A 13,789-nucleotide genomic window follows, 5' to 3' on the forward strand; every position below is an offset into this window, starting at 1 on the left:
TGTCACTAAAATAAGTGAAACACAGGTCGCCATTACAATCAAACAAGCCAAACTTGTTCAGTTGCTTGGCAGTGATATACACAAGCTAGCGCCAAAATAAGCAATGCAGTGTCAATGCAATGACAGCCATTAGTCCATTTCAAACAGTCACCGTGTGCTGTGACGTATGAAGTGCCAAACGTCAGTCACGTGACATTTGCAGCGCAATACAAGCTCCAAAGGACTAAGTTGAAGTAGTGCGATTCAGAGAATTCTGACTCACTTGCCCATCTCTATTACATCCCTACAGCCCAGCAATACATGGTCACCCCAAAGCATGACAAAGTAGAAAATCCTGGATGTTCTCCTCACAGTGGCTTGCAAAAACACCAATGCAAGGCCAAGTCTTAGGAAAAAAGGTCATGTTTTATTGATGTATGTGATGATTAGTTGAATATTAAAAATAGTTAAAACATGGAAAGCAACAATAAATGGAATGCCAAGAAGTGCACCCCCCTCCCCCCATCCTCCCCCACTTGAAGGCACATCCTCAGCAATCAAACACGTAGACACTTGCATTCGCTGTCACTTGGAGGAATTTCACGTGCAAACAAGATGGCTTGGTCCCAGTCACCTGCTGAGGTGTCACGTACAGAATACACACCGACGCTTGGCTTTGCTTTGCTTCATCAATGAACGCCAAAGACGCAAGTGTCCGCTCGGCTACAAATCTTGATTAGGAACACTTACTCAGAGAACGGAAGATGAAGTCCTGGAAGGATTCCAATTGTGTGGAGTGAGAATAGAAATAGGATGTTGCACTGCACCTTTGGTAGTACTTAGCCAGGGTACAGTACATTCAGAGATAAAGAAAAGGCTGGCACCAAGATCCTGAGATGTGACTTACATGTCGATGAGGTCTAAGAGAAATACACACGCATTCCTTTGATCTAGCACTCTCACGTGGTGACCTGAAGAAATAAATACCCTCTAGATCTACGCTGATCAGTACTTGGTCTCTTAGGAGTCTGTGTGGAGAGCCTTATGACTGGGAGTACATCCAGCACACCAACAGGCCCAAAGCCAAGGCAGCGCCAGCGCCGACATTCAGGACCAGGGGTCTCCAGGACTGCCACGTGTCCCTTTGTCTCTCACACTCATTCAGTCTCCGCTTCATCTCCTGGACCTTCTGCGAGGTGAAGGCAATCCTCTCTTGGCGCTGGCGCTTTCTCACGCTGCACACAAGGAAAGCACCAGCCATCCATCAACACACACAAATGCAACTTGAGAAGAACTGCTTGAACTCATCACAGCCCGTACAGGAAACCTTTAGCAGCGCTCATGTTGTGACAATCCCAGACTATGGTTCCCTAAAGAAGAAAAACTTGACATCCATTTAGCAATAGCAATGCTTTGTGCACAGATGCACGATCCTTTTTTCCAAACCGATACCAACCACTTTCTGCTTCTCAAGATGATATATGTACTTTTTTATTCAGATGTAAGCGTAGTATGTGTACACCTGGAGGTAAGAAGGATGGGAACATCAGGAGAGCCAGAGTATAGAGGGGAGGGAGCCACCCGGCATGGCCCACTAATGTGTACTGTATTAGGGCACACGCTCAGAGCAGCCAGTGTGATGCTGCGGAGATCTCTGGCAAATCTTTTACACTTTTTTTTCCCCACTCACTCATCACTGGGCATTTGGTACAACTAGCACATGAAATGTTCCTTATAGAGTCAATGAACTCGTAGGAAGGAACAGGCCATTCATCTCAAAAAGAGGATTTGAGCAAGTGTACCTGTTGATTTGTCCTCATCAAATATCCCACCATCATAACTACTAGCAGGAGAAACAAGAGCAGGAGGAGACATTAACACGCTGTTGGACGTTCCCGTGAGCTCACTTGTAAACAAACTTCCTTTCCAAGGAAGATGTGGTGTGCTCGTTGTACCAAATACTCCATGATGAGGGAAAAAAAACCTTATCAGCCACCTGAAAAGCCAGCACCATGGCGTTTGAGTCCTCCGTGGCGTCACACCGGCTGCTCGGCGCGCTTATCTGAATACAGTGCACCTTGCTGGGCCAAGACATGTGGCCCCTCCGCTCTATACTCTGCTTCTCCTGATAGTAGTGATGTGATTGATGTGGTAGTAGTAACGTCATATTTTATTAGCACAATTAACAGGTACATTTGGTCACATCCTCATTTGTTCCAGTCCTTCTTACCTCCAGGTGTACACAAAGGGCATACAGGTACATCATCAATTAGGGGATCAAATACTTATTTGACCACACTAAGCGTCTTGACATTATTTTTGTATAGTTGGGTTTCTTACTGTCCGGAGGTGTCTGTCTCGTTGTGGTCTTGGTTCTCCAGCGGGAGGTCTTTAGAGTCCATGGAGAGTGACTGCAGAGTGCAATAACTGCTGTTGTTAAGGTGAGGTCTGGGTGGAGGGGGTGGTGGTGATGGGGGCAGGTCTGGCTCAGAGTCATTGCTTTGCTCCATCTGATGGCAAGGAAAGTGCTTTACATCACAGGGAACGATGCACAGTGGTGTGGATGTTTGGTGCAATTTAATATTTCAGATCATTAAAAAAATTTCAATATTAGTCTTTTTATTCTTTTTAAACTACTTCAATCCCAGCTACTCTACAAAAGCTGTCTCTGTCTGTAGATATATTTTTGACTATTTGGATTGATTTTTCAGGGAATATTGTGTTGTAGGGCTATATATACAAATTATTATATATATATATACAAATTATTATATATATATATATATATATATATATATAAAAAGATTAGACTCTCATCTTTCATCATGAAAAAAAAGTTTGTTTCTACGTTGTTCCCGTTCTTTAGTAATCATACGAATACGTCTTTGGTAGCTAATTAGTTAAAGGGGACCCATTATGTTCATTTTTCGATCCTTTGTATTGAGTTGTGGACTCGGGAGGAGCAGCTACACGTGATAACCAGCACAGAAAACTTTTACAGAATCTGCACCTATTCCAGCTATTTCCTTGGATTTGTGCTTTCCGCCAAAACAGTCAGGTTTTAATTTATTCCACCTATGGCCTGCCTCCAGGCACGCCCACTATGCTATGATTGGTAACACGCCCAAAATGCTTCCTAACTACGAACAAGTGATATACTACATGTATTTGTTGCTACCTGTGGTGAATTGCTGGTCCCAATGAGTTTGGCTCCCTCAATGACAGCCATGTAGGAGAAGCGGAGCTGGTCAGGCGTCTGGATCAGGCCCATACGGTATTCCCTCATGTCCAGCAGCACCTTCTGTATGTCCACTGAGGATGGGTTATTCCTGCAATCCATCTGTAACACACGCCCTTCCTGATGACAATCAACAGGCTTTCACAAAATGACTGACATTTGTCGTGGTGATCAGCCACTTGTGGGGGCTGGTAGGGGAATCACTGAGGAAGACGTGGTATCGAGACACGGAATTTGGAATCGTGTTCTCACTAGACATGGGTCGGTATGAGATTGTGACAGTATGATAACCTTGGGAAAAAATATTCACGGCTTGATGGTATTGTCATTACTGGGGTGTCACGAGGTTGGTCATGAGAAGGAGATGAGATGAGATTTTAACATTACTTTTGAGAACAAACACCCAACAAAACCCAGACAAGGATGACAACCGCAACGCAACAGGTTGGACTTCTGGACATACTGATGGAATGAACAAGTTACGCGGCTGAAGGGCCGAGAATAAAGAATAAATCAATCATGGGTTGCAGGAGGACGGCGACAGTATTGCAGCAATATGTTTTAACAAAGATACAAAACAGTACAAAAAAGGCACCAGGAAGAAAAGGTGCAGTCAAAGGAGTGAAAGATGCCTGAGTCACTTCATTTCTTGTGTCCAACCTCGTAGGTTGATCATTAAAATTGAGAGGAAGATTTGAAGGTTTCAGTGTTTAAACAAGCGAGCAATGTGAGAAAAAGTTAATCCCTGTATGAGAAAAGTGTATGGTGAGGGATTTTACAGCCTTTCATTCATTCATTCATTTTCTATCGCTTATCCACAAGGGGCATGGCGGTGCTGGAGCCTATCCCAGCTGTCTTCGGGCGAGAGGCGGGGTACACCCTGGACTGGTGGCCAGCCAGTCCTTCTGCTTCCTAACTACGAACATATAGACAAATATAGACACATATAGACAAACAACCATTCACACTCACATTCATACCAGTGGACAATTTGGAATCGCCAATTAACCTAGTATGTTTTTGGAATGTGAGAGAAAACCGGAGTCCCCGGAGAAAACCCAGTTTTGCACGTGGAGAACATGCAAACTCCACACAGAGATGGCCGAGAGTGGAATTGAACCCGGGTCTCCTAGCTGTGAGGTCTGTGCGCTAACCACACACCGCCGTGCAGCCCGATTTTACAGCCTTAAAACACATAATTGTAAAACTATATAAACTATATAAGTTGGCTACTTCACAGATCCCCCCACAAACAATGTACACACGAGGGAACACTGTATACCAATTATCCTCAACTCTTGTCTCGTGCTGAATCACCACATTCTCCACAATCTCCACATTTGGTGACCCTCGACATGAGTAACATGTCGACTGACAACAGCGTGGCCGTATCGGCAGCGCTCAATACTAACGAGGCAGATAACGACTTTTGCCGAAGTTTCATCTATGAGGAATAACACAGGACATGACTAAAGTATTTCCACATGGCAGCCACATTGAACCTGGCCTGTTTTTATAAAAACTGACTTTTCATGCCGTGGTATACTTTGAAACTGGTAACTGGCGTGTGCCTAACTTTCTCACCAAGACCAGGCAGGTGTCCACCAAGGCAAAGGTCCCGGAACGACCAATCCCGGCACTGCAGTGCACCACTGAGGGTCCATGCTCTGCACTCAGAGAGCCCGATTTCCGAACCTTGAAGAGGAAGTTGAGGAAGGAGGCAGGGGATTCTGGAACACCAAAATCAGGCCATGCGGTGTAGTGGAAGTGGTAAATGTGTCTCTGTTCCTCTGTCTGCAACAGATAAGATCACATGTAACAAATGTACTTGGAGCAATGCTGAAACATCACTTTTTACTGTTGCTTTAAGTCTATGCAGACAGGTTGCTAGGCAATCTTATCAGCTTGCTTCAAGCTTGCATATGTTGAAGGCACGCATTCACTACACTGACACCAACTGAAACCAGTTCGATGCAGACCAATAGCCACACCACTGATCCACATAGGGGAGCGGTACCAACCCTGTGAGGGTGGGACCCGGGAACAGCATGTGTGTGTTCATGGGACGGACTCAAATCCAGTGCTAAGCTTTGTGGCACCTTCCAATTACTTCACTAAAAGACTGGAAACATAAAAAATAAATAAATTAAAAAATTCAGTGTCCTGACTGATCTCTTCTCAAGATAAACAAACGTTCCAGTGCTGAGAAAGGTTACACCAGGGGCTACTTGTAGCCCACAATTCATTTTTGGTTGGCCTGCTCAACATTTTTCTTTTTTTATGTCTTTTTACTTTAATTTTTCTTATATTCTACTTTTGCTGGGTTTTTGTTTATATATTTTTTTGATACTGTCCAGCCATTGGGGCAGATATAATTGATCCAAATGCCCTCGCATGTTGCTAAATTGTTGCAACACAAATCTCTTCTACGTATGAGGTGTGTTTTGAAGCAGATGGTTGCAGATTGTCAATCGAAGCGCTCAGTGATTCAGGGTGCAGACAAATCTGAACATCTACATGGGTTAGATCTGACAAATCTCAAGTAAGATTAATCAATTATACAATTACGTCAGCTTCTGATTGGAAACCAACAAGTAGCAAGCAGCTCTGATGGAAAACAAAACATCCACACGGCACTTGCTGACGCTGACACTGAACACCAAAGTAGGTGTTCCAAAAATGCCTTGAAATTTTTACACCTCTGTTGTTGAGTGATGAGTAGCTATGCATTTTATACTTGAAATGCGTTTCATATGTGTGTGAAGCCTATTTACATACAGATAAGACCTGGTTATAAAAGACCATTGTGGCCGATGTAGTCCTGTTTGTTTTTGCTGTTCTGTTATTGTCATTGCAATGTTGCTGCTGTTCTTGTCTCTCTTTCTATTGTCCCCACCTTACTCTGCACTCCTTCCTGTTTTATTTTTTCTTCTTTTCAATCCTCCCCGCTCCAGTCTATCAGCTCCAAATTTGTATAACAACAAAACATCAAATTAAGCCAAATAGTAATGTATATAACATAGGCTCTACCACGGCCTTGGGCCCTTGTGCCCTTGTGAGTATAAGCGGAAGAAAATGAATGAAGGAACAGGGAGGATGTAGCGGAGACTTTTCCCTGGCAGAGCAAATCTGTTTATCGTGCCAAGGAATTTAGATCAATAATACCATCTGCCCAATGGTTGGACAGGACAAAAAAATAATCAACGGGGGGATTCACTGGTAGGTGTGGGAGGTAAATTCCACCAAAAAAACATCTTTGTTCTCCCTGACTCAAGCATACCTTTGTGTTTTGTAATTCAAGCAGTCGGATTGTGAAATACGATTGGTCTTCCTCCGAAAGTAGCCTGACGACAAAGCCGGTGTCTGGAAAAGACATGTGGAGCTCCTCTGTCGTTGGCCAGTACTGCGCACACTTTTCCTTCAAGAATGAAAGGCAATCACATCAGCAATACTACAGATTCACAATGTCTTTCTTTCCATACTGGTACGATATCTTTGATGTGCACGGGGAACCTTTTTGGATACGAGAGCCATGAAAGCCACATATCTTTTAATGCATTTCGATGAGAAATGTGTACATTTTTAACAAGACCTCAAATTTTAGAATATACGTCTCTGAATGTATTCTTTTTAAAATTTAAAAAGGCAAGATTGTTATACTGAAGCTATCCAATAATTCATAAAATACTTCTTAGCATTAATACTTCTTACAATTCATTAATTCTAGTGTTGCATAATTTTGCAACTGCACTCCCCATCGTTCTTTCTTTTCGCCATTTTCTTCGTCCAAAAAGCCCAGCTAGTTACACTATATTCGGGCACACGCTACAAGCAGCCGATGTGACACCACAGATGTCTCTGGCTCTATGGGGTTTTTCCCCATCATTGCAGAGTTGCAATGGGATGTTTTTTTCTCATTAAGGCATGAATTTCAACAGATTATGACACAATTCACCAAGTTTGTACTTTTTCTTCCAAAAAAGGTGCAGCATCCACATTTGGTGATAACATATTACATAATCCATAATACTACATAAAATTATTACTAAATGCGGCAAAGTTTATTGCAAAATGTATCAAGTTTTTCAAATTTTATGACAAAATGTGGCGTTATTACATGAGGTGAAAATGTAGTCCATAATGCATTACATTACATATTATTACATTATGTCCATTAACTATGAATCATATACACTATTATCTACCACTGCTAAATAAACGTCAATATACTATTATACCCTTTTACTGCTCCAATCCTTCAATCATGGACCTCTCTGATATTATTTTAGTGGAAAAAAAATGATGAGGTGTTAAAATATACTTACAGATCCCTTTTCAATGATTCTATTCAGCATAATGACAGCTTTGGAACACTGCTCCCAAATCATTAGCCAGAAGTGACCACAGGTGTTCCTTAAAGGACCCTGGACATGAAAACATCCAGAAGAAGCATCAACAAAGCCCAATAGTACAACAGTGGATATTAATTAATTAATTAGAGATGCACAGTATTTTTCATCACGCCGATAACGCTAACTTTATGCTTGTCCAGACTGAGAGATAAGCCATTACATTTTTGATGTACTTTTTTAGTTCAATTGAAGTGTATTTTGTGTACACCTGGAGGTAAGACTGGAGCAAATGAGGATTTGACCAAGTTTACCTGTTGATTGTGCCAATGAAATATAATGGCACAGCTACTACCACATCATTATTATCAGCAAAGTATAGCACAGAGGGAGCCACCTTGCTGGGCCACTGTATTCAGGTACATGCTCAGAATAGCTGGTGTGATGCCATGGAGATCATTTTTTTTGCAGTTTTTGTTTCACTCACTCATCGCTGGGCAAGACGTCTATGGTCGTATTTTGCTTTGGGAGTTACAGAGCAAAATGTGTGTGAATTTCAGAGTTGTAGGTCAAGTATTTCTGTCCCAGCAGGGGGAACAGTTCTATTTTCCAGCATGGATATGAAGAAGGCAGAAGTCGCTGAAATGCGTGTGCTGACAGAGAAAAAATAGCGACTCACTTGCTAAAGACTAAAGTACAGGCAGCTTACACTAGCAAAGTTTGTCTGGCTGTGGAGCAGTCCCCATCGCCAAGGATGGGGTGATGTTGGTGACACTGTTGTTGCTGTTCGTCTATGCACAGTTTGCAAGCACACACGTGTGCGTGCACACATACGTCTGTAGTTTACACACGAGCACACATCTGCAAATGGTTGAAACACATGCAATGCAAACATCTACAAATAGATGATTGTTTTGAGTTATGTGGTAAATCTGAATAAATTATTTTTTATTTTATTATTTTCATTATTTTGTCATCAAAATCTTTTTTTCCTGTGTTGTTTCATAGACAAATCTGTAAATGCTAATTGTCTCAGTTTTTTTGTGAAAAAACTGGTGTTTTGGTTGAAACCGTCCTATGTTCGACTGCCCATTTATAAAGACCCAAAGAGGCTACAAACACTCATTTTTTTCTGATGGAAAAAAAGAGAGGCTAAAGTATCTTTACATAGTTTCAATGTTTATGTAGTCCTAAAACTCAACATTCTGTGGGTCTTGACAGTTCAGCAAAAATGCCCAAGGAGCTCCCTTCTCTGGCAGTCAATGAGTTTGTCTGCACTTCAACACAGTACTGGTAATTTCGCCTCATTGGAGCATATTTTGAAAAGGGACCGATTATGCTCATTTTTTGACCCTTTGAATTGAGTTGTGGTCTCCTATAGAGCAGCTACGCACAACAACCCTCACAGAAAACGTTTTAGATTTTGCAGAATCTGCACCTATTCCAGCTGTATTTCCTTTGATTTGTGCTTCCTGCCAAAACGGTCTGTTTTAATTTATTCCACCGACAGCCCGCCTCTGGGTATGCCCACTCCACTGTGATTGGTCACATGCCCCAAAGTGCTTCCCAACTATGAACCATATAAGGAAGCGCTCCCCTCTGTGACATCACGAAAGGGCAGTTTTACCACATCTTTCGAAACAGAATTTTGAGCCACCCAAAACTTTCAGGGCTCACTTCCAAATGAAACTGAAACTTTGGCATGGTTTAACATGAGAGTACAACATTCTAACTACATTCATAGGTCAGAAAAGTGGAAAAAGCACAATAGGTCCCCTTTAAATGAATTAATGTTAGTAAATGTATCTGTATGATGTATCAGAATTCCCTCCCATCGGCCCAATTAATTATGGTGCAGCCTAAGAACCACAGTAGAAGAGTCAAGGCTCACCTGAGAAAGAATGTAAGCTCTTTGGACTTCTTCCACCATGACTAAACTTGCATTGATGTAGTCATTGTCCGAGTTTGCCAGTTTGACGCGACTGTGATCATCTACAATGGAAGATAGAATCAGCACCAGATACTTAAACATTTCATTCATCTCAAAACAATCAAAGACAAAGTTCAGTGTAACTTCCCTTTGGCCTATGATTGGGTTCAGCAACACTGAGTGCACCATGATGGTAAAACTGGACTAATTGGGGCCCAGTTAGCCACTTTTTCTCCTCAGTGTCATGTGGCTCAGCTTGATCATCCTCACGCTGCTCACTGGAAGTTCAACATGGCACTTCCTGGCAAAGAACTTACTGAGGACGTGGAACAAAGGAATGGTGTTATAGGCCATGGGTGTCCAAAGTGCGGCCCAGGGGCCATTTATGGCCAGTGGCTGTTTTTTTTTTTTTTGGCCCTTGGCACATTCAGAAAACAGTAAAAATGGAAGCATGCCTTTGCACATGCCCACTCCTGTGTCCTGTGATTGGTCACACAGCCAAAGTGCTTCCTAACTATGAACCATAAGAAAGTCAACCCCTCTGTGACATCACAAAGGGGCCGTTTTACCACGCCTTTTGAAACCCAGTGTTTTGAGCCATCCCAAACTTCTTTTCAGGGCTCACCAAAGGCTCAAACCTCATTATCTAAAACTTTGGCATTGTTTAAGATGAGAATACAACATTCCAACTACATGTATAGGTCAGTAAAGTGTAAAAAGGATAATAGGTCCCCTTTAAATAAAAGAATTAATAACGCTGCTCTCAAGCAAAATACTGCCAGAACAGACGTAGTGACATTTTTCTTGTAAAGAAAGTCAGAAGCGCAGATTGCCTATTGTTTCCAAGATATTGGGTGAAAATAGCGAATGGTTACCAAATAAGGCTGAAAGGCTAGTTAATCACAAGGTACAGTAGGCCAAAAGGCTAGTTAATCAGAAAGTACAGTAGGCCAAAAGGCTAGTTTATCAGAAGTGTGTCTACAGGCAAGTTGTTCCATCTGAAAGCCTGTCTGCACATTCCAATATATCACGCAAAATCATTGTCATGACAACAAGACAGCAAACTTGTTCAGTGACACTTGACGAAGTTAGTTCGTACCCCATGAACGTAATATCCACTTCCCTCTGGGACAAAAACAAGCTCCAGGACGACTTCTTCTGGAGCTTGTTCTTCTTTAAGCCATTGCTTGTTTGTTTTAACAACAAAATGTCACTGCACTAAAAAGTCACATTTGGAATCCAAAGACCAGAAGCTGATCCATTTAAAAAAATACGTAAATTACTTTTTTTAATCTTTGAACTATATCTTCTTGGTTTTAAACGCAGCATATCGCTGTGACCACAAGATGGCAGTGTTGATGTGTCTTGTAGCAACTTTTTTTTTTAAACAATATTTACTTTTTATAATATTTTCTTCCAGTTGATTGATGCCTCAGTGTGCTTGTGCCTCCAGCATATATTGTAATGTAAGAAGACTGACAGGCTGAGTACTCACGCAAGGACTGCTGTGACATGCAGTGCAGGAATTAGCACCAGGAGCCAAGGTGGGGGCGGGGGGACTGCTTTGAATACTTTCTTGATGTTTGTGTAAACCAAGTCCAATGTATTCTCCCCTCTGATAGCAAAATCGACATGCTAGTAAAAATTTGGAAGCACCGTCTTCAGCAACAATAAACAAGCTGTCCGGGTGTGGATTGCATGTCACTGATGGCAAGGTAGAGTACATTCAGGGCTTGCTTACAGTTAGCATCAGGTGGAACGTAGACAGCAACAATTGTGCCGCTGATGAATTCTCGGGGTAGGTAGAAAGGTGTCCATTTCACAATCATAAACTCAATGCCCACACAGCAGTGACTGGAGACCAGGGTAGTGTTGTTACATCAGCTGTTATTAGTGTAGATATTAGTGTAGATGTTTATATTTATTTTATTTTATTTTATTTATTTTTATATTATTGGTATATGTGTATCATCTGGGAATACTCTTATTCTTTCCATATTTTGTCTCTGTGCCCCCTCGCAGGTTGGGTAGGTTCTCAATAAATGCTGGCACCATATCCAAATGAGCTTAACAGTGAAACAGTAGCACTTTCATAGTCAATCTTAAGCTAAAAGCCTGTGCAGCTGCTTTAAAAGAGAAATTACTTGCGTTTGTGTTGTCATGACATGAATTGTCATGTCACCGCCGCAGAGCAATCACTTCTTGTGATAGGCTTTGAAAGACATTTATCAGCATATGCCGATCACATGTTTTTAAGAAAATCAACGGCCAACTGATCAGAGCACCCCTAGTTTAGACCACACATACATGTATATTAAAGACATTGTGATGTTTGGAGTGTCCATGAACACACCTCTCGGTCAACTAGTGACAATGAGAAAGTGTAGTTCCCAATAAGGAGCAAACAAGACAAGATGGATATCAGATGTCGGAATGAAACTGCTGTTCATGTGTTTATGTTAGAACAGCTATGAAAGACTGTCTGTCATAGGGAGGTATGAGGTGCATGGGTTAATGATGTTATAGATTTCAACATAATTAATTACTGAAATAGGGCGTCATGGCGGTCGTGTGGTTAGCGTGCAGACCTCACAGCTAGGAGACCAGGGTTCAATTCCACCCTCGGCCATCTCTGTGTGGAGTTTGCATGTTCTCCCCGTGCATGCGTGGGTTTTCTCTGGGTACTCCGGTTTCCTCCCACATTCCAAAAACATGCTAGGTTAATGGGTGACTCCAAATTGTCCATAGGTATGAATGTGAGTGTGAATGGTTGTTTGTCTATATGTGCCCTGTGATTGGCTGGCCACCAGTCCAGGGTGTACCCCGCCTCTCGCCCAAAGACAGCTGGGATAGGCTCCAGCACCCCCCGCGACCCTCGTGAGGAAAAGCGGTAGAAAATGAATGAATGAATACTTACTGAAATAAATGAGCTACCACCATTGCATGTACTGTTATATACGAAATTACAGCTAACGAGTGTTGTTCCAAGTGACACACACAAACACAAAGTGTACAATCACGTCATCGTGACACTTACATGGGCTAACGTCTCTGTAGCGGTTTAAATTGCGATTGACAGGAAGTTTAGCCACTTTGTAGGGATGTTCATTGGCCTGGTTGCGGATTTCCTGCAGGGACAAGGAAAAGACAAAGTGAGGATTATTTATTAGGGACACATTTGTGCGACAAGATAATTGAAAGTCACGGTCAAAACAACTCTTGGCCACAACTAAACACTGCTCATATTCCTCAATACATGCTGCTATCACCGCATCACTGCTTGTACATTTCTTAACTGTCACGCTTTCTACTAAAAACTAAAACTAACTGAAAACGAACTACCGGCTAACACTAGCTACAACTGGCTAGAGCTGTATTAGCACGTTTTGATGCTACGGAAGTGGGGGAACCACTCGCTCACGAAGCTACTTCGTGGGTCAAAAGTGTGTGTGTGTGTCAACATGAAGGTGGAGTACCAGGTGGCACGTTGATGTCAGTGAATTAACGTGAATGGAAAGGAAAATGAAAGCTTTGAAAATGTGTTGTGTGTGTCGCTAGCTAGCATACAAAGCGTCGTCAACATGAAAGGCCAGTGTTACACTTACGTTGTAAATGTTTTGCCACCTTCCCGAACAATCAATGTCTTGGAATTGTTCCTCCATTGTACTAAGCTACTTTGTGGGTGGCTAAACAACGTTTGAAGCAACTTAGTCGTCTCTGGGAGCCATCTAACAATCTTCTAAAAGCGTGGAATCCCTGCGGGGAGTCACCCTGATACCAAAGACTTGAGAGCGCCGCTAAAAGACTCCTACTGTACTACTACTTCCGTAGTGGACAGGCGAGCTTGGCCGCCATTTTAGTAAGCAGGATGCTCACTACGTCATCGGCATGTTGTTCGTCTTTTGTTCAAATTGACACTAGCAGATGTGTCATTTTCCTAAAAAATAAAGACAGATATGTGCCATAAATACATTGTAGTTTTACAATGCATTTTGCATATGACACATCACTTTTGCTGGGCGATAACTTTTCCGGATCATTGAATGAAGACATACAACAAAGAATTACATTAACATTCACTAGTGGGGGGTACAGTTTATACTTTGTGATTAAAAAAATTACGTGAGGCATTTTAAATAAAAAGTTAAATAAAAAAAGTTAAATATAAAGAATTACATCAGTATCATAGTATCAACTACAAATAACACATATATTTGTGAAAATAAACAGGATAAAATTAAAATACATGTAGCTCTTGCCGTGGTATCAATTCGGTATTGGTATTATCACTGG

General features: G+C 41.9%; 1 protein-coding gene across 1 annotated transcript; it reads right to left on the bottom strand.

Moving 5' to 3' along the window:
- Window positions 1–477: 477 nt before the first annotated feature.
- Window positions 478–13,326, bottom strand: ptpn2a (protein tyrosine phosphatase non-receptor type 2a). The gene is made up of 9 exons (XM_058053591.2): window positions 13,102–13,326; window positions 12,534–12,624; window positions 9,458–9,558; window positions 7,543–7,641; window positions 6,498–6,635; window positions 4,802–5,011; window positions 3,158–3,319; window positions 2,320–2,489; window positions 478–1,214 (listed from the first exon to the last, which is right to left on the bottom strand). The coding sequence occupies exons 1-9, from the start codon at window positions 13,156–13,158 to the stop codon at window positions 1,022–1,024; spliced, it is 1,221 nt and encodes a 406-aa protein (XP_057909574.2). The 5' UTR covers window positions 13,159–13,326; the 3' UTR covers window positions 478–1,021.
- Between the last annotated feature and the right edge of the window lie 463 nt (window positions 13,327–13,789).

This window comes from Doryrhamphus excisus, linkage group LG5 (genome assembly GCF_037039965.1).
Source record: "Doryrhamphus excisus strain RoL-2023G ecotype Guam linkage group LG5, RoL_Dexc_Guam_v1.1, whole genome shotgun sequence".
Taxonomy (NCBI): domain Eukaryota; kingdom Metazoa; phylum Chordata; class Actinopteri; order Syngnathiformes; family Syngnathidae; genus Doryrhamphus; species Doryrhamphus excisus.

Coding starts and splice junctions, on each gene's coding strand:
- ptpn2a (XM_058053591.2), bottom strand. CDS start 13,158: ATGGAGGAACAATTCCAAGACATTGATTGTTCGGGAAGGTGGCAAAAC. Junction 9,559..12,533: donor CTACAGAGACGTTAGCCCAT/GTAAGTGTCACG, acceptor CTTCCATTGTAG/ATGATCACAGTCGCGTCAAA. Junction 6,636..7,542: donor GAATCATTGAAAAGGGATCT/GTAAGTATATTT, acceptor TCATTCTTGAAG/GAAAAGTGTGCGCAGTACTG.